This window comes from Oncorhynchus mykiss, chromosome 16 (assembly GCF_013265735.2).
Source record: "Oncorhynchus mykiss isolate Arlee chromosome 16, USDA_OmykA_1.1, whole genome shotgun sequence".
Taxonomy (NCBI): Eukaryota; Metazoa; Chordata; class Actinopteri; order Salmoniformes; family Salmonidae; genus Oncorhynchus; species Oncorhynchus mykiss.
In genome coordinates, this window is record NC_048580.1 from 30,943,300 (window position 1) to 30,968,145 (window position 24,846).

The 24,846-nt window shown below is 43.6% G+C and overlaps 1 protein-coding gene across 7 annotated transcripts in view; it reads right to left on the reverse strand.

The window, feature by feature from the left end:
* Positions 1–24,846, reverse strand: part of LOC110491806 (fibroblast growth factor receptor 2) — a 94,711-nt gene that overhangs the window by 18,695 nt on the left and 51,170 nt on the right. For 4 of the 7 annotated variants that reach the window (XM_036946710.1, XM_021565569.2, XM_021565575.2 and 1 more), the window contains 6 exons: positions 18,948–19,138; positions 17,157–17,301; positions 12,474–12,679; positions 11,300–11,442; positions 6,258–6,379; positions 2,135–2,245 (listed from right to left, as the gene is read on the reverse strand). In XM_036946710.1, the coding sequence (XP_036802605.1) occupies positions 2,135–2,245; positions 6,258–6,379; positions 11,300–11,442; positions 12,474–12,679; positions 17,157–17,301; positions 18,948–19,138 (918 nt within the window). Of the gene's footprint in view, positions 1–2,134; positions 2,246–6,257; positions 6,380–11,299; positions 11,443–12,473; positions 12,680–17,156; positions 17,302–18,347; positions 18,487–18,947; positions 19,139–24,846 lie in introns of all 7 variants that reach the window. The other 3 variants (XM_021565573.2, XM_021565571.2, XM_021565570.2) reach the window with 3 other exon arrangements.

Genomic DNA, 24,846 nt, shown 5'->3' on the forward strand with positions numbered 1-24,846 from the left:
AATTGCAATTAATTGCCTTGCAAATGAACTGAATCCCCCTCAAAATGTCCACTGCATTTCAGCCCTGCTACAAAAAGACCAGCTGACATCATGTCAGTGATTCTCTCGTTAACCTCTCCAGGACGCTAGCGTACCACCTGGCCAACATCCAGTGAGATTGCAGTGCGCCAAATTCAAATACAGGCATACTCATAAAAATTCAGAAAATATACAACTATTTGACATTGGTTTAAAGATTAACTTCTTGTGAATCCAACCAGATTTCAAAAATGCTCTACGCTGAAAGCATACCGTACGATTATTTGAGAACATAGCCCAGCAGAGAAATTATTACAAACAGTAACCAGCCAAGTAGAAGAGTTACACAAGTCAGAAATAGAGATAGAATGAATCCCTTACCTTTGATAATCTTCATATGGGTGCACTCAGAAGACATTAATGTATTCAATACATTTTTATTTTGTTCGATAATCCACTTTATATCCATAAAGTTCATAGAAACATGTCAAACAATGTTTATATTCAATCCTCAGGTTGTTTTTAGCCTAAATAATCTATAATATTTCAACCGGACAATAACGTCGTCAATATAAAAGGTAAACAAGAAAAAATGTCTCTGGCACTGTCTCTGGTCACGCGCATGAAAAAGCTCTGACACGGCAGGGTCCACTCATTCAGACTGCTCTTACTCCCTCATTTTTCAGAATACAAACCTGAAACAATTTCTAAAGACTGTTGACATCTAGTGGAATGCACAGGAACTGCAATTTGAGTCCTAAGTCAATGGATACTGTAATGGCATTGAATAGAAAACTACAGAAAAAAAAACTACTTCCTGAATGGATTTCTCAGGTTTTCGCCTGCCAAATCAGTTCTGTTATACTCACATTCTTTTAACAGTTTTGGAAACTTTAGAGTGTTTTCTATCCAAATCTACTAATTATATGCATATCCTATCTTCTGGGCCTGAGTAGAAAGCTGGCATGCTTTCCATCCAAAGCTGCCCCCTACCCTAGAGAAGTTAACACAGGTGTGAGTGTTGACGAGGACAGGGCTGGAGTTCACTCTGTCATGCTATTGCGTTTGAATAACAGAATGGAAGCTTCAAAAGGAGGGTGGTGCTTGGAATCATTGTTCTTCCTCTGTCAAACACGTGCCGTCACGTGTTTGACAGAGGAAGGGCAGCAAAGAAGCCACAAGAATGGCAGCAAAGAAGCCACTTCTCTCCAGGAAAAACATCAGGGACAGACTGATATTCTGCAAAAGGTACAGGGATTGGACTGCTGAGGACTGGGGTAAAGTAATTTCCTCTGAGGAATCCCCTTTCTAATTGTTTGGTGCAGCCGGAAAAAAGCTTGTCCGGAGAAGACATGGTGAGCACTACCATCAGTCCTGTGTCATGCCAACAGTAAAGCATCCCGAGACCATTCATGTGTGGGGTTGCTTCTCAGCTAAGGGAGTGGGCTCACTTACAATTTTTCCTAACATAGCCATGAATAAAGAATGGTACCAACACATCCTCAGAGAGCAACTTCTCCCAACCATCCAGGAACAGTTTGGTGACGAACAATGCGTTTTCCAGCATGATGGAGCACCTTGCCATAAGGCAAAAGTGATAACTAAGTGACTCGGGGAACAAAACATAGATATTTTGGGTCCAAGACCAGGAAACTCCCCAGACCTTAATCCCATTGAGAACTTGTGGTCAATCCTCAAGAGGCGGGTGGACAAACAAAAACCCACAAATTCTGACAAACTCCAAACATTTATTATGCAAGAATACGCTGCCATCAGTCAGGATTTGGCCCCGAAGTTAATTTGGCCCAGAAGTTAATTGACAGCATGCCAGGGCGGATTGCAGAGGTCGTGAAAAAGAAGGGTCAACACTGCAAATATTGACTCTTTGCATCAACTTTATGTAATTGTCAATAAAAGCCTTTATCACTTATGAAATGCTTGTAATTTACTGAAATACTTCAGTATTCCATAGTGACATCTGACAAAAAATAACTAAAGACACTGAAGCAGCAAACTTTGTGGAAATTAATATTTGTGCCATTCTAAACTTTTGGCCACCACTGTAGATGTATGGGAGAGGTACAGAGTAAGTTATGGTAGAGTCCCTTGTACTCACCATCTTGTGTACAGGCCCCTAGCAGGTTGATAATGTTCTTGTGTTTACCGATCATCTTCATCATCTCCATCTCTGACACCAGATCAGACAGGTCCTTTTCTGTAGCATCGTCTGGAGGGGGGAAGGAGGAGGGATGAACAATGGGTCATTATAGAGGACAGAAAATACATATTCATTAATTACAGACACATGCGCAATGTTATAGGCTGCATTCATTTGTCAGCATCATTACCTGTTAACTAGCCCTCCCTGGATGGTCCTGTCTCGCTCAGTTACTTTAAAATGTAAAGTCCCCATATTTGGGGACCCTATTAGATTTTTTATTTATTCAATTCAGTTTGGAAAAGTAGGGTGTCTGCGGAAAGCTATCTTGGCTATTGATCGGTGCCTTCAAATCTTTGGTGTGACCTACTACCAAATATGGGCATATGAATTTACAAGGGCAGGCCGAGCCGATGACTTCATTTCAAGATGGCTGCTACCTACACGAGGATGAACTTATTTTTCTGCCTGTGACCTACCGTTATTGATCACCAGCCCCAGAGTCATAATGTTTACTTTATACAATGTTTTCACCAAACAGCAAACATCTTAAAAATGCAAGTTTCAATTTGGTCTGTGTGTGAGACATGGGGCTATCAAATGAATCCTTAGGTAGGTAGGAACAAATCTAGCCAATTTCCAATGTTATTTGATTATGTATGATTTAATGGCAACATTGAATGTCCACCGAGTGACTATATCTTTGTGCATCAAATACGCGCTGTAGGCATCCATTACACAGAACCTTTTATGGTACACACACACCTAGATTTTGGGTTCAGGTACACACGCACATTCAGTGACATACAGGCAGGTTTGTATGTACACTATATATACAGTATATATATATATATATATATATATACACAAAAGTATGTGGACACCCCTTCAAATTAGTGGATTTGGCTATTTCAGCCACAGCCGTTGCTGACAGGTGTATAAAATCGAGCACACAGCCATGCAATCTCCATAGACAAACATTGTCAGTGGAATGACCTTACTGAAAATCTCAGTGACAACAAGTCAGTTCGTCAGATTTCTGCCCTGCTAAATTTGGCCCCGTCAACTAAGTGCTGTTATTGTGAAGTGGAAATGGCTCAGAGAAACAACGGCTCAGCCGCGAAGTGGTAGGCCAGACAAGCTCACACAACAGAACCACTGAGTGCTGAAGCGCGTAATACGTAAAAATACTCTGTCCTATGTTGCAACACTCATTATCGAGTTCCAAACTGTCTCTGGAAGCAACGTCAGCACAAGAACTGTTAGTCGGGAGCTTCATGAAATGAGTTTCCATGGCCGAGCAGCCACACACAAGCCTAAAATCACCATGCACAATGCCAAGGGTCGGCTGGAGTGGTGTAAAGCTTGGGGCTATTGGACTATGATGTGATGAATCACGCTTCACCATCTGGCAGTCCGACGGACAAATCTGGGTTTGGCGGATGCCTGTGGAACGCTACCTGACCGAATGCATAGTGCCAACTGTAAAGTTTGGTGAAGGAGGAATAATGATCTGGGTCTGTTTTTCATGGTTTGGGCTAGGCCACTTAGTTCCAGTGAAGATAAATCTAAATGCTACAGCATACAATGACATTCTAAAAGATTCTGTGCTTCCAACTTTGTGGCAACAGTTTGGAGAAGGTCCTTTCCTGTTTTCGCATGAGAATGCCCTTGCACACAAACCGAGGTCCATACAGAAATGGTTTGTCGAGATCGGTGTGGAAGAACTTTGACTGGCCTGCACAGAGCCCTGACCTCAACCCCATCTAACACCTTTAGGATGAATTGGAACGCTGACTGCAAGCCAGGCCTAATCGCCCAACATCAGTGCCCGACCCCACAAATGCTCTTTTGGCTGAATGGAAGCAAGTCCCCACAGCAATGTTACAACATCTAGTGAAAAGCCTTCCTCGAAGAGTGGCGGCTGTTACAGCAGCAAAGGGGGGACCAACTCCATATTAATGCCCATGATTTTGGAATGAGATGTACGGCGAGCAGGTGTTCGTGTATGTAGTGTACACGGTTGGATAGGTTACTTTTTTAATGTAATTATCGTAATCAGTAACATATCTTTTGGATTACCCAAACTCAGGAACATAATCTGATTACTTTCAGTAACTTTTACATTACTTTCCCTTAAGAGGTTTTAAAAAGCAAAGTCTGTCTGATTTTTGGAATCAGTCAGTTGTAATGGAGTTCATGTAATCCATTATTCCCCCAAGCCTGATGGTGTACTTGCACACACAGCCAGGTGTGCAGTGGTATGTAGTGTAAATAAGAAATAATACATACTGTAAGTAAACACACCCCCGTACACAGACACACACGCCCAGCCACAACATATACCCCAAACTAGAGCCAGTGGCTTTACAGCTAGCAGGGCAGTGTGTCACACGGCTAGGGATACACTGTGTCAATACTGAGATACTAAGATCCCGTAGGCTTTACTGAGGGAGGGACACACGCACAGTGGTAAAAGCACAAACACACGCACAGATACAAATTGAGGGAAAAACTCACATGTACAGTGCATCCGGAAAGTATTTATACCCCTTTAATTTTTCCACATTTTGTTACGTTAAAGCCATATTCTAAAATGTATTACATCATTTTTTCCCCCTCATCAATATACACACAATACCCCATAATGACAAAACAAAAACAGTTTTTTAGACATGTTTTGCAATAAATACCTTATTTACATAAGTATTTAGACCCTTTGCTATGAGGCTCGAGACTCCTGTTTCCATTTCAACATCCTTGAGATGTTTCTACAACTAGGAGTCCACCTGTGGTAAATTTAATTGATTGGACATGATTTGGAAAGGCACACACCTGTCTATATAAGGTCCCACAGTTGACAGTGCATGTCAGAGCAAATACACAGCCATGAAGTCGTAGGAATTGTCCATAGAGCTCAGAGACAGGATTGTGTCGAGGCACAGATCTTGGGGATGGGTACCAAAACATTTCTACAGCACAGAAGGTTCCCAAGAACACAGTGGCCTCCATCATTCTTAAATGGAAGAAGTTTGGAACCACCAAGCTGGCCACCTGGCCAAACTGAGCAATCAGGGGAGAAGGGCCTTGGTCAGGGAGGTGACCAAGAACCCGATGGTCATTCTGACAGAGCTCCAGAGTTCCTCTGTGGAGATGGGATAACCTTCCAGAAGGACAACCACCTATGCAGCACTCTACCAATCAGGCCTTTATGTAGAGTGGCCAGACAGAAGGCACTCCTCAGTAAAAGGCACATGATAGCCCACTTGGGGTTTGCCAAAAGGCACCTAAAGAAACCATGAGAAACCATGAGAAACAAGATTCTCTGGTCTGATGAAACCAAGATTGAACTCTTTGGCCTGATAGCCAAGTGTCACTCTCATCACCTGGCCAATACTATCCCTACGGAGAAGCTTGGTGGTGGCAGCATCATGCTGTGGGGATGTTTTTCAGCGGCAGGGACTGGGAGACTAGTCACGATCGAGGTAAAGATGAACAGAGCACAGAGAGTACAGAGAGATCATGAAAACCTGCTCCAGAGAGCTCAAGATCTCAAACAGGGGCGAAGGTTCACCTTCTAACAGGACAACGATCCTAAGAACACAGCCAAGACAACCCAGGAGTGGCTTCTGGACAAGTCTCTGAATGTCCTTGAGTGGCCCAGCCAGAGCCCGGACTTGAACCCGATCTAACATCTCTGGAGAGACCTGAAAATAGCTGTGCAGCGACGCTCCCCATGCAATCTGACAGAGCTTGAGACGTTCTGCAGAGGAGAATGGGAGAAACTCCCCAAATACAGGTGTGCCAAGGTTGTAGCATCATACCAAAGAAGACTCTAGGCTGTAATCGCTGCCAAAGGTGCTTCAACAAAGTACTAAGTAAGACCTCTGAATACTTATGTAATTGTGATATTTCAGGCTTTTATTTTTAATAAATTAGCAAATATTTCTGAACCTGTTTTGCTTTGTCATTATGGGGTAATGTGTATAGATAGAAAAAAAAACAATTTAATCCATTTTAGAATAAGGCTGTAAAGTAACAAAATGTCAAGGGGTCTGAATACTTTCTGAATGCACTTTACCTTTCAGCATCTTCACAGCCACTGTGACGGCCTCCTTGGGCTTGTCCTTATCAATGCCCAATGCTTCGGCCATCACCACCTGGCCAAAGCAGCCCTCGCCCAGTGGCTTGCCCAGAGTTAACCTGTAGAGGAGGAGAGGGAGAGGTTAGAAGAATAGTTCAAACAGCTGTATAGCTACACACAGAATTTGTAATAGCTCTCCTTTATACACACTCACATGGGCATGTGCACGCACGCACACACACTTAGACCCAGTCCCACACTTCCCACACCACTATCACTCATGGTCACAACACCTCTCTGCTCACTGATCCTTTGGTAATGGATTGGTCCTAGTTTGATTGACAGGCGGTGGCCTGCCCCTGTGGCCCAGTCTTGAGGTTGTGTAAACATTCACACTGGCTCCGGGGCCTAAGGCCAGCACGCCATCAGAGTAACACAATCCCTAGTCTGTCCACACAGATGCCCCCCACCACCCCTAGCTCAATGGCACCCTTTCTGCCCTGGCCCACCACACATAATCAATGTTATTTTCTCTTCCATGCCAGCACAAACGTTAGCATTCCTGAGTGTTCCGCATCTCCACCACGGCCCCCGAGGCACTTGGGAATGACAGACGAGGAGAGTCGGAGAGGAGACAGAGATGAACGAGAGACATACTATATTTAACAGTAGGGGCTTAATTGAGCATGCCAAGGAGACATGTTGAATGCTTTTGATCGCCTACTGTTAAATCTTCACAAAAACATGGCATGGCGAAACACCACAGGCAGAAGCATATTAATAACCCAAGAGCCGGATTGTGTTTTACTGTCTGGGGTTTCCCCATTGCTTAACAACAAGAGACCTCACCGAAGCAAAATCACTTTGTATAAGTCTGTTGTGGCCTTCAGCCTGACACTTTCCACTGAAACTGACTGAGGCCACTAGTTCAACTCGTAGTAGGGACTAACTCCCCTGGTGTGAGGCAAAGCAAACAGTCACAGCACAAACACAGATTACAGCCATGACACACACACACACACACACACACACACACACACACGGTCCTGTTCAGTAGGCAAAAAGGAAAAGTGCAACATTAATCAAAAATATGCTTTTCTCATTGGACACTTCCAGGTAGTTCCTTACGATTTCAGTCTGTTTCCTTCTGTTTGGTGCCTAATGAACAGGACCCTGGTACAGTGTAGCACTGAGAAATGACTCATTGGTCTGTGTAAGCGATACGGAAAGGGCTGGGTGCCAATGGCCACCCTGGGTCATGTTCAGTAGAGACCAAAGTTTTTAAACATGGAAAAGAAAAATGTGTGATTCTTATTGTGTGTGTTTCTTAAGTAAATGTTCTTCTGTTTGCTGCCTAATGAACACTACTCTGGTACAGTGACATTTTTTATCACAGCAACAGTCATTACTCACTGGTTAATCATTACAGATCACAGACCATGTTCAATGGTGCTTAATGGTATATTTTACCAGACAACACTAGTACCTCATGTAATAGCCTGCATACACAATCAGTTAGCCAAATATTAGCTAACGTTGTCATTCATGATAAGGGGGTACATGCTACTACAATGCATCTAGTTAGGAGACAAAGTAATTAGCAACATTCACACTTTCACTTGAAAGAGCTAGTGTGAAATCACTGCCACAATCCCTGACAACTGGGACACTGCACTGGATTAATTTCTGGGTTTGTTTGAAGTTCGATAACCTAAAGTAGCAGACGTAAAATAAACGCCTGAGTGGGGTCGAAGGAAACCGGAAGCATACGGTTTTCAGGCTTCGCCTCTTCTCTGCTTTTCTCCTGAAAACCGGATGATTCTGGATTTTACAGACCCACTGATGGTGTGTTAGGTAGAAATACATTCCAAACTGAGCAAAAACCTCACCGACTGCAGCTTACAGCAGTATGCAGTTAATCTTGGGCCTCACCCATTGCCTCACCGATTCTCAGAGAAATACCTGAGAAAGCCATAGGCCGCATTCCAGGGGGTCGGTGAAACAGTTGCATAACAAAAATGTGAAAGACACTTACTCTATATTGCAGTCCAGTAGCCTATGTGTTGTGATAATTTGGTTGTTTGCTCTATAACCTGTTAGTTCATATTATATATACTGTAGGCCGAAAGCCGAGACAATAAGAAGACACAGTAGCAGAATAAATTCAACCACACCTTTGTTTCATCACAAACCCAGCGAGCAAGTCCTCAAAGCATTTTGCATGTAACAAACAGTTACATAACTTACAGCATGGTCAAGCAAATTGTTTCTGATATTTTTGGACTACAAAACAACCATTGATTTAGAACCACGGAGAGTTACCTCAAGTCGAAAAGAGCTGCCTTCACTATTCCAGCACCATTTCAACTTCAACATTATCAAATCACCTACAGTTGAAGTCGGAAGTTTACATACACCTTAGCCAAATACATTTAAACTCAACTTTCACAATTCCTGAAATGTAATCCTAGTAAAAATTCCCTGTTTTAGGTCAGTTAGGATCACCACTTCATTTTAAGAATGTGAAATGTCCGAATAATAGTAGAGAGAATTATTTATTTATTTCATCACATTCCCAGTGCGTCAGAAGTTTACATACACAATTAGTATTTAGTAGCAATGCCTTTAAATTGATTAACTTTGGTCAAATGTTTTGGGTAGCCTTCCTAAAGCTTCCCACAATACTTTGGGTGCATTTTGGCCTATTCCTCCTGACAGAGCTGGTGTAACTGAGTCAAGTTTGTAGGCCTCCTTGCTCGCACACGCTTTTTCAGTTTTGCCCACAAATTTTCTATAGGATTGAGGTCAGGGCTTTGTGATGGCCATTCCAATACCTTGAATTTGTTGTCCTTAAGCCATTTTGTCCCAACTTTGGAAGTACGCTTGGGGTCATTGTCCATTTGGAAGACCCATTTGCAATTAACTTCCTGACTGATGTATTGAGATATTGCTTCAATATACCCACATCATTTTCCTTCCCCATGCAATCTATTTTGGAAGTGCACCAGTCCCTCCTGCAGCAAAGCACCCCCACAACATGATGCTGCCAACCCCGTGCTTCACGGTTGGGATGGTGTTCTTTGGCTTGCAAGCCTCCCCATTTTCCCTCCAAACATAACAATGGTCATTATGGCCAAACAGTTCTATTTTTGTTTCATCAGACCAGAGGACATTCCTCCAAAAAGTACAATCTTTGTCCCCATGTGCAGTTGCAAACTGTAGTCTGGCTTTTTTTATGGCGGTTTTGGAGCAGTGGCTTCTTCCTTGCTGAGTGGCCTTTCAGGTTATGTCGATATAGGACTCGTTTCACTGTGGATATAGATACTTTTGTACCGGTTTCCTTCAGCATCTTCACGAGGTCCTTTGCTGCTGTTCTGGGATTGATTTGCAACTCAATTGATTTGATTTTCGCATCAAAGCACGGTCATCTATAGGAGAAAGAACACGTCTCCTTCCTCAGCGGTATGACGGCTGCGTGGGCCCATGGTGTTTATACTTGGGTACTATTGTTTGTACCTTCTGGCGTTTGGAAATTGCTCCCAAGGATGAACCAGACTTTTTTTTCTGAGGTCTTGGATAATTTATTTTGATTTCCCCATGATGTCAAGCAAAGAGGCACCGAGTTCGAAGGCAGGCCTTGAAATACATCCACAGGTACACCTCCAATTGACTCAAATGATGTCAATTAGCCTATCAGAAGCTTCTAAAGCCATTACATAACTTTCTGAAATTTTCCAAGCTGTTTAATTAAAGGCACAGTCAATTTAGTGTATGTGAACTGTCAATGTCAATTTAGTGAATTATTAGTGAAATAATCTTTCTGTAAACAATTGCTGGAAAAATTACTTGTGTCATGCACGAAGTTGATGTCCTAACCAACTTGCCAAAACTATAGTTTGTTAACAAGAAATTTGTGGAGTGGTTGAAAAACGACTTTTAATGACTCAAATCCTAAGTGTAAGTAAACTTCCGACTTCAACTGTCTGCTTAGTTTAATATAGTGGAAAGACACCAAAAACAACTTAGTCCAATCAATGTAAGCTAAATATGATGTGGCTGTCCATGGTACTGATTTGTGTGTTTGTGTGTGCGTGCAAGTAGAAAAAACATGTTGACTCACCCTACTTGTAGAGAAACGCCAATAACTGATCATCTCTTGTTGGCTAAGTACACGCTTGAAGTTTTTGTATACGCTTGAAGTTTTTGTTGTCCTAGGCTACCTGGCTAAAATGCTTGCTCGCTAGCCTATCTTCCTTTCATGGCCATCTATGTGCCAGGCCAGCTAGCTAACATTAGCCTATTAGATCTAGCTACTTCCATCCTCTCAGGCCAGGGGCACAATGTATGAATTTATGGTTGGATCAGAATCGCCATTTATAATCATTGGCCGGTACGGAGAATGAAGTAAAACCACAAGTCCAAATCCCTATCTCCATCCATAGCTAATTTAGGAAAAGGGATAGTTTTAGCTAGCTAGCCACCGGAGGACAACGACACAATGAGATGCAACTATTCCATTTTTTTTGCTATAAATGCCGTTCTGCTTTTGATGTGATTGTTCTGAAGTCAAATCCAAACTGGCTACCCTTGACACTTTTTTAGTGCGCCAGGAACATTCACAGTTGAGCTCACTCAGTTTAGCTCAACGCTAACTGGCTATTATAATTATAATTTTTTTTATCATCAAAGGAGGCCAAATGCTCGCTGCCTTCTCTTACATTCAATGCTACGGGCGGCAACAATGTCACTCTTTTTGATCAGACAGCATCAGATAGATGGGCTACAAATACTGAGAAAGAGGGGTGCTGTTTCGTTCACTTGGATGCTTCTCCAGTGAGACACATTCAGCCTCTTGCGAATTGAAAGAAAATTATGAAACAGAGATGTTCTGAGGTTTGGTGAGTGACTACTATGTAGGCGGCCTGAAATGTGGCCATACTGTTGAGATCAATGACACCCTTGTACACTGACCCCTCCCCGCTACATCCTTTACCTCCCCCTTTCCTATTCCTACCCCTGTTCCCGTCCCTGCCCATCACCTGTCTCTGGAAAACTCCCAGCGTGGGTCCTCTGGGAGGTCGTACTCTGGGATGGGGTCGTCATGGCCGGCTGAGCTGCGTCGTGTGGTGATGCGGACCAATGGGGTGCTGGAGTTCATCGAGGAGCTGGAGTCATTTGACACCTGTAGGAGACGACAGATTGGCTGATCACCTGAGCCTAGATACACTGGTCAAATAAGAAATGGCAGGGATAGGCATGTGTGTGTGTTTGTATTACTATTACTGTGAGGACCAGGAGTGTAGGTGGGTAGGTGTGTGTGGGCGCACACGTGTCTGTGTGATGAAAAAAAATCTAAAGATCAAATGCCTCATTACATGGGCTTTCAATTATATTGATACTGTGCAAATCAACATATTCTTCATGCTTTTTAAAAAGCAAGTTAATGCATGTTAGGGATCATTAGTGATCACATCTCAGTGCTAGAGTAACGTTCTATCTGATGAATGTGTCCGTTTATCATTGTCCTCAGGGCTCTTCTCTCCTTTCTGCTCCAACCTTACCTTGACACTGGAACCACCCATCTCTCGCAGGAATGTAATCCATCACTTTTTGTACCTCTTGGAGTTTGTTTTCCCCTTGAGGGAAAAGCATCACTCACAGAGAGGTAGAGGAGCTAGAACAGGAGCTAGAGGTGCTGGAGAGCAGTGCCAACATGCTCAGACACCATGCACTGTAGCTAGCTGTCTTTCAGTGGAGTTAACTGATGCATAGCACCTCAAGCAGTGCGATGTATTAGTTACAGTAGTCTTATTAAAATCCACTTCCCCTGAACAGCTAAATTAACTGGGTTCTCAAATCAGAGTCCCAGTAACCCAATTGATCTATGTCGGGAATACAAATGCGGTGGAACTTTTTGGGTGTTTTCTGCTCTTGGTAGGTAAACCTTGGACTATTTTCTGTTGTTTTTATTTAAGATGGAGTATATGGGGCTTTTCACACTGCTGAACCTGAACCAAGCCAAGCTGTACTGTGCTGGCCTGGTTACACATCCACCATAGTAGCTGAAACCATGAAAAAATAAAATCCCAGTCAGTACAGTTTGGTTTGGGTCAGCACAATAGTGTGAAAAGAGAATTATGTATAAATGCATGTGTGTGTGGAGTTTGTCTTTTTATGGGTGTTAAATGCCTTGGAAACCCCTTATCTACTTTCTGTTACCTGGCGACGCAGAGGTATCTGCTTGCTGAGTTTGTGGACTGCTGGCTGGTTCCCGAAGTCAGGCTTCTTAGTCGTATTTCTCATCCGGCACACCACCACGATGACCACCATACAGGCAATCAGGAACACCCCGATGCAGTATATGGCTATCTCCACGTAGTCAGGTGATGTCAGACCCGTCACTGTCTCTTCCTTATTGGCTGTTTGGGGAGCAGAAGGGATGCGAGGGGAGAGTGTCAGGGAGGGCTAGAAAGTGGAACGTAGAAGCACATACTGACTCATGACATAATGTACACAAACACACGGACGTGGGCACACAGACACTTAAACAAAAAAGACATGGACACATCTGATAGACGCACATGTATGAACAGAACACATGCCATGGAAACGACACACACGCACACACACACACACACGTCATTGCTAGATAGACAAACAAAACATAAATAATGAGAAAGACGCACACATGTTTCTCTCTCCATCTCCCTCCCTCTACTCTCTCTTCTTCACACAACCATCTACTGCCCATCTAGGACAGACAGAAAATGGAATTGATCTAAGAAGAGGGGCTAAACCATAGAAATATAATCATTCTGATTCTATTTTTACGAGGTAAATACACTGAGCTCAAGCAGGGGGCTGTACTAAGTGCCTACATTCAGGGTGACTTGACACACCACACACACGCAGGGTGAAGACACACTCTCTCAAATACACATACATGCACGCACACACGTTCTCCCTCCCTCTCTCATCTGGATACACGCACCCTTTGACACACACGCTTCAAATCAGACTGCAAACAAGTGAGTGGTGCCCTTTGTGGCAATATATGGCCTGAGCTTCCTGTCTGTAGGAAATGGGTCTGGGTCTGTCTCTGTGTGGCTATAGGACCACAGCCTGTTCCATAATGCATGTCATCCACCCATGGCTACAAACAATGCCCTTGTACTGTGCAGCCAGGGGGAAGTAACATGTAGGAACCTTTCTCCAGTCGGCTTCGTATCACCTGGTCCAAAAACCACAGCGCAACACAGAAGGCAGAAAGAGCTATGCAGGCGCCACCAGAGCAGATACATGGGGACTAGGGCAATAAATTAAAGATACTATTCGCCAAGAAATTAAATCCAATCAAAGAACAATGTTCATCCCCCGAATACATCGTGAAATGCTTTGACAAGCCCATTGCTGGACCAGCACATTGACAAGCCCTTAACCAACAATGCAGTTTTAAGGAAAATAAGAGTTGAGAAAATATTTACTAAATAAACTAAAGTTGAAAAAAAGTAACATAATAAAATAACAATAACAAGGCTATATATACAGGGGGTACCGAATCAATGTGCGGGGGTACAAGTTAGTTGAGGTAATTGAAGTAATATGTACATGTAAATAGGGGTAAAGCAACTATGCATAATAATAGTATTTTGTTCAGAGACAAAGCAAGGCTATTATCTGGGAGGGCAATGAGGGGATTTTTGTACCTGCTGTCTGTTCATGTTGTGGATTACAGGAGATTAAGTGCTATCATCCATCTCATTTAATGTCCAGAGTCCAGACATCTCACCCACCCTACATACATGTAGATGTATTAATGTTGGCCAACTCTGTTGCCTGAACTGAACCTCTAAGGAATGAGCATAAGTGTTCTATTTATATGGACTTTAACTGTGTTTGGTATATACAGTGGGGTTCGAAATTATTGATATCCTTGATAAAGATGAGAAAAAATTATTGTATAAAATAAATATTTGAAACAGTGTACATTGTATGCTCCAAACATTTTGGAAACTCTATTCTTCTATATGAATATAAATGCTCAGAGAAAGAGATTGTTTAACAGTAACATATTTTTTTTCTCAAAAAGGTAGGAGTCTGTTTTTAATACCTTTCAATAGCTCACCTCGTGAGGATAATGGCACTGAGACATTTTCTAAAATGCTTTATGAGTTGAACACGTTGGGAGGGATCTTAGACCATTACTCCATACAGAATCCTTCCAGATGCTTGATATCCTTTGTCTAAGTTTATGGACTTGAAAATGGGTTTCAAATCCAGAGACAGATGGCCATTGCAAAATGTTGATTTTGTGGCAAATAACCAGGTTTCCAGCCAACCTTTTTATGTTGGATAAAAAAATGTCACGACAGGCATGATCAAAATTTGTTGGTAAACCTTCCAAATGTCAACAAAACAAAATATGTTAGACAAGGTGGGATCTTTTTGTGTCGGTAAAATGTATTATGCAAGAAATGGAAGTGGAAATGCCTTTATGCGCAAATATCGATATAATAATAACCATCTTATCAAACTTGGAGTCACGAGATTATATGGTCCTCTCACTCGGGAAAGCATGCAGTTTATTATGCTACAGATGAAATAAGTTATGATGAACTTCACAGGGTGGTGAAACTGCACTGTGATGAGCTTGATAGTTGCTTTTTTTCCCTCATAATAATCTCATCATGTAGGCTATACAAGCGAGCTGTTCTATATCGAGTGCACGTGCCAAGACCAGAGTGGGCACATTTGCTATATAAGCAATGTTTTTTGTGACAAAACCATCAGTAGAGTTGAAAATGCTATGGAAACCCATTTAACTTGTATGTTTTATTCGGTACATGGGAATTTAACCTAGTATTATTATTTTTATGTTATTTTTATGTGCACTACGTCATCAAGCACAGCCTTTTACCGTCAACAAGTAAATTGGATGGAAACACATCTCTGGTGGGAAAATGCGCATATTGTTTATGTGTTTTTGTTATATTAGCATGAAAATCTGTCGCTATTTGGATGGAAACCTAGCTATAGAACAGTGGAGGCTGCTGAGGGGAGGACGGCTCATAATTATGGCTGGAATGCAATCAATGGTTGGTATCATACGTGGTTTCCATGTGGCTGGAAACCACGTATGACCCCTCCTCCCCACAGCAGCCTCCACTGCTATAGAACCATTTCTTTATGGACTTTGAAGTGTTATTGGGGTTATTGTCTTGCTGAAAGATCCATTTGCGGCCAAGTCTCAGCCTCCTGGGGGAGGACACCAGGTATTTGGCTAAAATGTCCTGGTGCTGGGTAAAGTTCATGATGCCGTTGACCTTAAAGGCCCCAAGACCAGTGGAAGCAAAATAGCGCCAGAACCACCACCATATTTTACAGTAGGTATGGCGTTCTTTTCTGTTCATGCATTCTCATTTCGACGCCAAACACACCACTGGTGTGCGTGGCCAAAGAGCTCTATTTTCATGTCATCCAACATATGTAAATGCCTGGAGTTTGCTAAACGGCATTGGCGCTTGGATTGAAACCGGTGCTTTGGTCAGAGGGCATGAAAATAGAGCTCTTTGGCCATGGACACAAGTGGTGGGTTTGCAGTCAAAATGAGAATACATAAGCAGAAAATAAAATCTCTTTCTCTGAGCAATTGTATTAGTATAAAATAATATAGCTCAGTATTTGAATTAGTTATTTTATACAGTTATTTTTGCAAATCTTTATCAAGGGTGTCAATGACCCCATGCTAAATATATGGATGTTTGTCAGTGCAGACATGAGGAACACAGACACACTCACACAGACACACATTTAAAAGACACACACACAATCGTGCAGACACAGGGGGATACACATACATTTAAACTAGGACTGCCAAACGATAAAATGTTCTAATCGAGTTAATCGTATGACAATTTGATTCATCGCAAATTCAGAATTCGCTCCAATTAAGATGTAATTTAAGATTGTTTATACAAAAAGCATTACAAGAATAATGACGTCTTGATTTATCCCAAAATAATGGTTATAAAAATTAAGTAAATTAATAAAACACACCTTCTTTGATAAAGCACACCTTCTTTAACCTCAATGTCAACTTGTTTTGGAGACAACATTGTTTTTAGCAGTATATATATTATGTATTTTCATGTTTTCAGTTGATTTTGAACACTTTCATACAATCTGATTAATCACAATAAAAAAAAAAGTGTGCACTAAAATCAAGTTAACTGATTAACTCTGACATACCTAATTTAAACACACACACACTATATCAAATATATTGAATACATTTAAAAATATTGGCCCTGATAATTGAGAAAGTCAAGCCGTGAGTATTCCAGCTGTGACATTCTTTTTTATTATCTCAAGGAGAAATAATAAAAAGGCAATCAATTATCAGAGTCAGGAAAGACGTGAAGCCATTAGGGAGTTTTTATTAATTCTCAGGAAATGACAGAGAAGCCACTGACACCGACAGACAGAATCACCAAGACAGACAGACACCCTTCTTCTGTAAAAACTTGCAGTCCGAGCCAAAATGTACGTAGCACCAACATACTTTCCCCGAGAACCAGGGGAGAGAGGGAGAGAGATGAGGGAGGGGGAGAGAGAGGCAACCCTCCTCTTGAGTAACGAGACACTCGAGCCATTCGGAGAAGTCGGGTTATAATAAGCTGTTGTTGACTGTAAGTTCATCATTGTATTCTGATATTTTGTTATTTTGTTGAGTTTGTGTGTCTTTCACTCCAAAGGAGCTTTTCACTTCTCCCTTCTTCCCATAGAAATCATCAAAATAACTTTATTGACCGAACGTTTAAAACCGTTAGCGAATGACATTGAGAGAGGGTGAGAGAGAGTGAGGGGAAAGGGAGGGCAGTATATGAGTGTATATACCTGGAAGCACCGTCAACCAAGCAGTGTGATAGGAGATCCCAATAGAATTACCCGCCAAGCAGGTATACTCCCCAGCATCCTCGTAAGTGACATTGGGGAGGTAGAGGACTTCAATCTCCTTGTCCGTGGTGTTTACACCTGCGGTCTGGGAGAGGGTTAGGAGTAGTTGTGGAGGAGGAGGATGAGAGAGGAAGGGTAGAAGAAGAAAGGGAGGAAGAGGAGAAAGAGAAGGGGCAGGTCGATGGGAGAGGAGGGGTGGAGGAGAAGTATAAGGAAGAGACAGGGATGGAGGAGAAAGAAGAGGAAGAGACATGGATGGAGGAGAAAGAAGAGGAAGAGACATGGATGGAGGAGAAAGAAGAGGAAGAGACATGGATGGAGGAGAAAGAAGAGGAAGAGACAGGGATGGAGGAGAAAGAAGAGGAAGAGACATGGATGGAGGATGAGAAAGGGAGGGTGGATGTTAAAAGGATAAATTATATTTAAGGGGTGAGTAGGAAGAAAGTAAGATAAAGGGAAGGAGTGAGAGTAGCAATGGAGGGGGAAAAAATAGCAGAGAGGAGAGAAGAGGAGGAAACGCAGAGTTAACAATTAGACCCACAACACCATGAGAGAGGAGTAGCTGGATGGTGTCCATAGCTGGGAGGAGAACGGTCGTCCCATCTATAGAGAGAGAGAGTAGATGGCAGGAGCTTCCAGAGAAGGGAAGGAGGGTCCAGCGAGGGAGGGTCTTCAAAACAAACAGGAAGAGCACCTTGTACCACAAGAAATAATAGCAGACACAATACACCAAAACACGTGATAAAAATACCCTTCACCCACAACACCAGAGCCCAATCGTATCCACACCAGGCCTGGGCATGCACAGTACACACAACCACAGAAGAGGAAGGCAATCACCTATGCCCTTACACATCACACCATTCAAATGGGGGGGGGGGGGGAGAAGAAGAGAGAGAGAAACAGAGTTGAAAGGTCTGAGATGGACATAGCAGGATAGTGTGAGTGTGCAGGTACAGTAGGCATTTCCATGGCTGTACAGTCACAGTCAGTAGTTACAGTAGAAAGGATCAGTCAGTCCACAACCCAGCAAGAACTAAGACCACCACACCGAACCGGGTCAGTGACAGGCCCAAAGAGACCACACGGGAGGTGGTCAACAGAGGTCAAGGATCAGGGGTCAGCGGTTACCTGGGATGACCGTCAGCCAGCCCGACTGGTTGACCTCCCCTATATAATTGGAGACTTTACAGGTATACTCTCCGGCGTCCTCCTCAGTTACGTTGGTGAGCGTGAGCACCTCCACATCCGAGCTATTGATGCCTGAGCGCTGAGGTGTGTGAGCAACACGCACACACACACATGTGCACGCATACGCATACACAAACAACCAAACACACACACACACGTACACGGCAGCAGGGGGACAAAACAAAACACAGGCCTGTTACTATCACATCTGCACCTCGGTGCAGGGAAAGGAGGTTACAGGAGCCGCCACCCAGACAGGAATACAGCCAGTGTTCCAGTAGTATAGAGGGAAAAGGGATATTTATTATTCTTCGTAAAGGAGAGAGACAGATGTGATAGTAACAAAAATGCTGTTTTTATAAATGGCAAAAAAGTTACCTGAAAACAAAAAAATGATTAGCCTACACTTTGAAGAAAAATAATACGTGAAAAACTGAGAGTGTCAATCAGGTAATCAGATGTCACAAGAAAGAGGAACCAATCATTTTCACTGATCAGGTCAAAACAGCCAATGAGGGGCCAGGGAGGGCTGGAACGTACCTTCAGTACACGGACGTAGGGGTGTCCATCTGGGCCGGTGCGACTACCATTCTTCTGGATGTGCTGCAGCCACTGGATGTGGGGCTGAGCATCACTGTACACCTTACACACGAAGCGTGCGTCCTCCCCTACATTCACACTGGTGTTGGCTGGCAGCCCTGCCTGGAGAATGGGTCTATGAGGGGACCGTTCTAAGATGGAGAGAGAAAAGGGGAGATGTGTTATGGTGAGTTAGTTTGTGCATGAGACATCGCCATTGGCCATTTAAAACCCCAACCTTGACCCATACACCCCTTGGTAAAAGACAGATTTGTATTTCTAATATCAATGACAGCCAATTGATCAACTAAGCTAGATCACCACTGGGTACCTTAGGAATAAGCATTAGGACACAGACTTCACTTTGTCTAAGGAACTGAAAACGAGCACAGAATACTTGGGGGTGAGGGTTCGGAGAGTCAGGTGGGGTGGTTTGAGGCCTGAGGGGAACTGGATGGGTTAAAGAATCAAATCAAATCAAAATCAAATTTATTTATATAGCCCTTCGTACATCAGCTGATATCTCAAAGTGCTGTACAGAAACCAAGCCTAAAACCCCAAACAACAAGCAATGCAGGTGTAGAAGCACGGTGGCTAGGAAAAGGACAAAACCTAGGAAGAAACCTAGAGAGGAACCAGGCTATGTGGGGTGGCCAGTCCTCTTCTGGCTGTGCCGGGTGGAGATTATAACAGAACATGGCCAAGATGTTCAAATGTTCATAAATGATCGGCATGGTCCAATAATAATAAGGCAGAACAGTTGAAACTGGAGCAGCACCACGGCCAGGTGGACTGGGGACAGCAAAGAGTCATCATGTCAGGTAGTCCTGAGGCATGGTCCTAGGGCTCAGGTCCTCCGAGCGAGAGAAAGAAAGAGAAAAAGAGAGAATTAGAGAGAGCACACTTAAATTCACACAGGACACCGAATAGGACAGGAGAAGTACTCCAGATATAACAAACTGACCCCCCGACACATAAACTACTGCAGCATAAATACTGGAGGCTGAGACAGGAGGGGTCAGGAGACACTGTGGCCCCATCCGAGGACACCCCCGGACAGGGCCAAACAGGAAGGATATAACCCCACCCACTTTGCCAAAGCACAGCCCCCACACCACTAGAGGGATTTCTTCAACCACCAACTTACCATCCTGAGACAAGGCCGAGTATAGCCCACAAAGATCTCCGCCACGGCACAACCCAAGGGGGGGGGGGGGGGGGGGGGGGGGGGTGCCGCCAACCCAGACAGGAAGATCACATCAGTGACTCAACCCACTTAAGTGACACACCCCTCCCAGGGACGGTATGAAAGAGCCCCAGTAAGCCAGTGACTCAGCCCCTGTAATAGGGTTAGAGGCAGAGAATCCCAGTGGAAAGAAGGGAACCGGCCAGGCAGAGACAGCAAGGGCGGTTCGTTGCTCCAGAGCCTTTCCGTTCACCTTCCCACTCCTGGGCCAGACTACACTCAATCATATGACCCACTGAAGAGATGAGTCTTCAGTAAAGACTTAAAGGTTGAGACCGAGTTTGCGTCTCTTACATGGGTAGGCAGACCATTCCATAAAAATGGAGCTCTATAGGAGAAAGCCCTGCCTCCAGCTGTTTGCTTAGAAATTCTAGGGACAATTAGGAGGCCTGCGTCTTGTGACCGTAGCGTACGTGTAGGTATGTACGGCAGGACCAAATCAGAGAGATAGGTAGGAGCAAGCCCATGTAATGCTTTGTAGGTTAGCAGTAAAACTTGAAATCAGCCCTTGCCTTGACAGGAAGCCAGTGTAGGGAGGCTAGCACTGGAGTAATATGATCTAATTTTTTGGTTCTAGTCAGGATTCTAGCAGCCGTATTTAGCACTAACTGAAGTTTATTTAGTGCGTTATCCGGGTAGCCGGAAAGTAGAGCATTGCAGTAGTCTAACCTAGAAGTGACAAAAGCATGGATTAATTTTTCTGCATCATTTTTGGACAGAAAGTTTCTGATTTTTGCAATGTTACGAAATTGGAAAAAGGCGGGCTTAGAATGAAGAAGAATGAGGGCTTATACAGTGCCTTGCGAAAGTATTCGGCCCCCTTGAACTTTGCGACCTTTTGCCACATTTCAGGCTTCAAACATAAAGATATAAAACTGTATTTTTTTGTGAAGAATCAACAACAAGTGGGACACAATCATGAAGTGGAACGACATTTATTGGATATTTCAAACTTTTTTAACAAATCAAAACTGAAAAATTGGGCATGCAAAAGTATTCAGCCCCTTTACTTTCAGTGCAGCAAACTCTCTCCAGAAGTTCAGTGAGGATCTCTGAATGATCCAATGTTGACCTAAATGACTAATGATGATAAATACAATCCACCTGTGTGTAATCAAGTCTCCGTATAAATGCACCTGCACTGTGATAGTCTCAGAGGTCCGTTAAAAGCGCAGAGAGCATCATGAAGAACAAGGAACACACCAGGCAGGTCCGAGATAATGTTGTGAAGAAGTTTAAAACCGGATTTGGATACAAAAAGATTTCCCAAGCTTTAAACATCCCAAGGAGCACTGTGCAAGCGATAATATTGAAATGGAAGGAGTATCAGACCACTGCAAATCTACCAAGACCTGGCCGTCCCTCTAAACTTTCAGCTTATACAAGGAGAAGACTGATCAGAGATGCAGCCAAGAGGCCCATTATCACTCTGGATGAACTGCAGAGATCTACAGCTGAGGTGAGAGACTCTGTCCATAGGACAACAATCAGTCGTATATTGCACAAATCTGGCCTTATGGAAGAGTGGCAAGAAGAAAGCCATTTCTTAAAGATATCCATAAAAAGTGTTGTTTAAAGTTTGCCAAAAGCCACCTGGGAGACACACCAAACATGTGGAAGAAGGTGCTCTGGTCAGATGAAACCAAAATTGAACTTTTTGGCAACAATGCAAAACGTAATGTTTGGCGTAAAAGCAACACAGCTGAACACACCATCCCCACTGTCAAACATGGTGGTGGCAGCATCATGGTTTGGGCCTGCTTTTCTTCAGCAGGGACAGGGAAGATGGTTAAAATTGATGGGAAGATGGATGGAGCCAAATACAGGACCATTCTGGAAGAAAACCTGATGGAGTCTGCAAAAGACCTGAGACTGGGACGGAGATTTGTCTTCCAACAAGACAATGATCCAAAACATAACGCAAAATCTACAATGGAATGGTTCAATAATAAACATATCCAGGTGTTAGAATGGCCAAGTCAAAGTCCAGACCTGAATCCAATCGAGAATCTGTGGAATGAACTGAAAACTGCTGTTCACAAATGCTCTCCATCCAACCTCACTGAGCTCGAGCTGTTTTGCAAGGAGGAATGGGAAAAAATGTCAGTCTCTCGATGTGCAAAACTGATAGAGACATACCCCAAGCGACTTACAGCTGTAATCGCAGCAAAAGGTGGCGCTACAAAGTATTAACTTAAGGGGGCTGAATAATTTTGCACGCCCAATTTTTCAGTTTTTGATTTGTTAAAAAAGTTTGAAATATCCAATAAATGTCGTTCCACTTCATGATTGTGTCCCACTTGTTGTTGATTCTTCACAAAAAAATACAGTTTTATATCTTTATGTTTGAAGCCTGAAATGTGGCAAAAGGTCGCAAAGTTCAAGGGGGCCGAATACTTTTGCAAGGCACTGTAAGTGGGTGGCGGAGAAAAGAGAGGAGGGGTGGGAAAATAATATAGCGAATAAAGGGAGCTCAACAGACAGAGTGAAAAGAGAAAGAAAGAGGGGTGAAGAGGGTGAATAAAAAAAGAAAGGTAGAGAGACAACTTTCATACACTGTGTGTCAGTCTGTCAAGAGTTTTGCCACTAGTAATCTTCCTCCGTGCTGTTCCTCTGTCCATCAGAAGGCCAAATGGCTACTCTCTCTCTCTCTCTCTGTCAGATCAGATGATTCCCACCCCTCCCTCCTCTCACTCTCCCTCCTCCCTACGCATTCCTTGGACTCGCCGTGTTTATTGTCTCTCTACCCTCCTCCTTCCATCCCTCGCGTGTGTGTGTTTGTGCATGTATGCGTATGTGTGTGTATGTGTGCGCGTGCATGTGTGTTAGTGGTTTAGCGGACTCATGTGGAACTTGCCTGAAGTCATCATGTAGTCTTGATGGCTGCTTGGCGTTGCAACTGATGACTTATTCACCAGTCTGCTCTCTGACCACACTGACTCGAGTGTTTCTGTGAAATGTATGTTTGTGACTCGAGTGTTTCTGTGACATATATGGTTGTTTGCATGTATAGCATATGTCAGGTGTGGATCTATCCATAACTGCATGGACAGCATGGTGACTATGACGTACTATCCATATATGTTATAGACACCATGCTATCCTTGCATTTATGGAGAGAACAAGACCTGACACATACTGTACACACACACACCCACTCTGCTCTTTTATTATCCCGATCCACTCACCCGAATCAAATACAAAAATCTATTTATCAATTAAGTCATTAGTAAAGTACTTATGGCTGCTGGGAGTTGAGGAAAGGGACAGACTTCTGTGGCGTCTAAGCTGCACCACTAAACTCTGGGTAGCCTGGCGGCTTGACACACAGGGCCCTGGGGGTCAGGGAGGGGTTGTTGATCGGAGGGGGATAGGGCCAGGCCCGGACCAGGGGAAGAAAGTGAAGAAGGAGTGAAAGAAAAGTCGAGGGGGCTGGGCATAAACAAAGTGCTCGCGGGGTGACTGGGTACCCCTGTGGGTGAGCAGGCTGTGAGTGAGTGTGTGTGTGCACTGCATGTATGTGTGTTTGTCTGGGAGGCCCTCCCCCGCGCCCGTGGACAGTTTCAGCCAGAAAAGGCGTGTCTAGCTTTGTTGTTAATGTCTGATCCTGTTGGTCATTTGGGCCCAAAAGCACGATAAGAACTGCCTTCCAGACACTCTCCCCCTCCATCTCTCTTTCTGTCTACACCCCTTCTCACACTCTATTAAACAGTAAAATTCTGTAAAATTAAGCAAGAGGTTGTGGGGGGGGGGGTTAGTCTGGAGCCGGACATAAAAAGGGTTTACTGCTGAGCAATAAAACAGAACAAAAAACAGAAACAGAGAGAGTCTGAAGGAGAGCTTTAGTTAATCCCATAGCGAGGGGGCCTGGAAGGGCGAGAGTGTGTGTGTGTGTGTGTGTGTGTGTGTGTGTGTGTGTGTGTGTGTGTGTGTGTGTGTGTGTGTGTGTGTGTGTGTGTGTGTGTGTGTGTGTTTGTGTGTGTGTGTGTGTGTGTGTGTGTGTGTGCACGCGCATCTGGAGGCTACAACAGTGAGGTATTTGAGGGTATTTACACTCAGGATTCCATCTCTTGTCTAATAGTTTTGTGAACATTGCCCTTTATTACCATGGAGACACTGACAGATTTTTTTTTTGCAGTGGAAGAATGTACAAAGTAGAAATAAAAACAATGGGGTGCAAAGGAGCAAAATAAATAAATAAATAAAATAAATACAGTAAGGAAAGAGGTAGTTGTTTGGGCTAAATTATAGGTGGGCTATGTACAGGTGCAGTAATCTGTGAGCTGCTCTGACAGTTGGTGCTTAAACCTAGTGAGGGAGATAAGTGTTTCCAGTTTCAGAGATTTTTGTAGTTCGTTCCAGTGCACCACTAAACTCTGGGTAGCCTGGCGGCTTGACACACAGGGCCCTGGGGGTCAGGGAGGGGTTGTTGGCAGCAGAGAACTGGAAGGAGAGACGGCCAAAGAAATAATTGGTTTTGGGGGTGACCAGAGAGATGTACCTGCTGGAGCGCGTGCTACAGGTGGGTGATGCTATGGTGACCAGCGAGCTGAGATAAGGGGGGACTTTACCTAGCAGGGTCTTGTAGATGACATGGAGCCAGTGGGTTTGGCG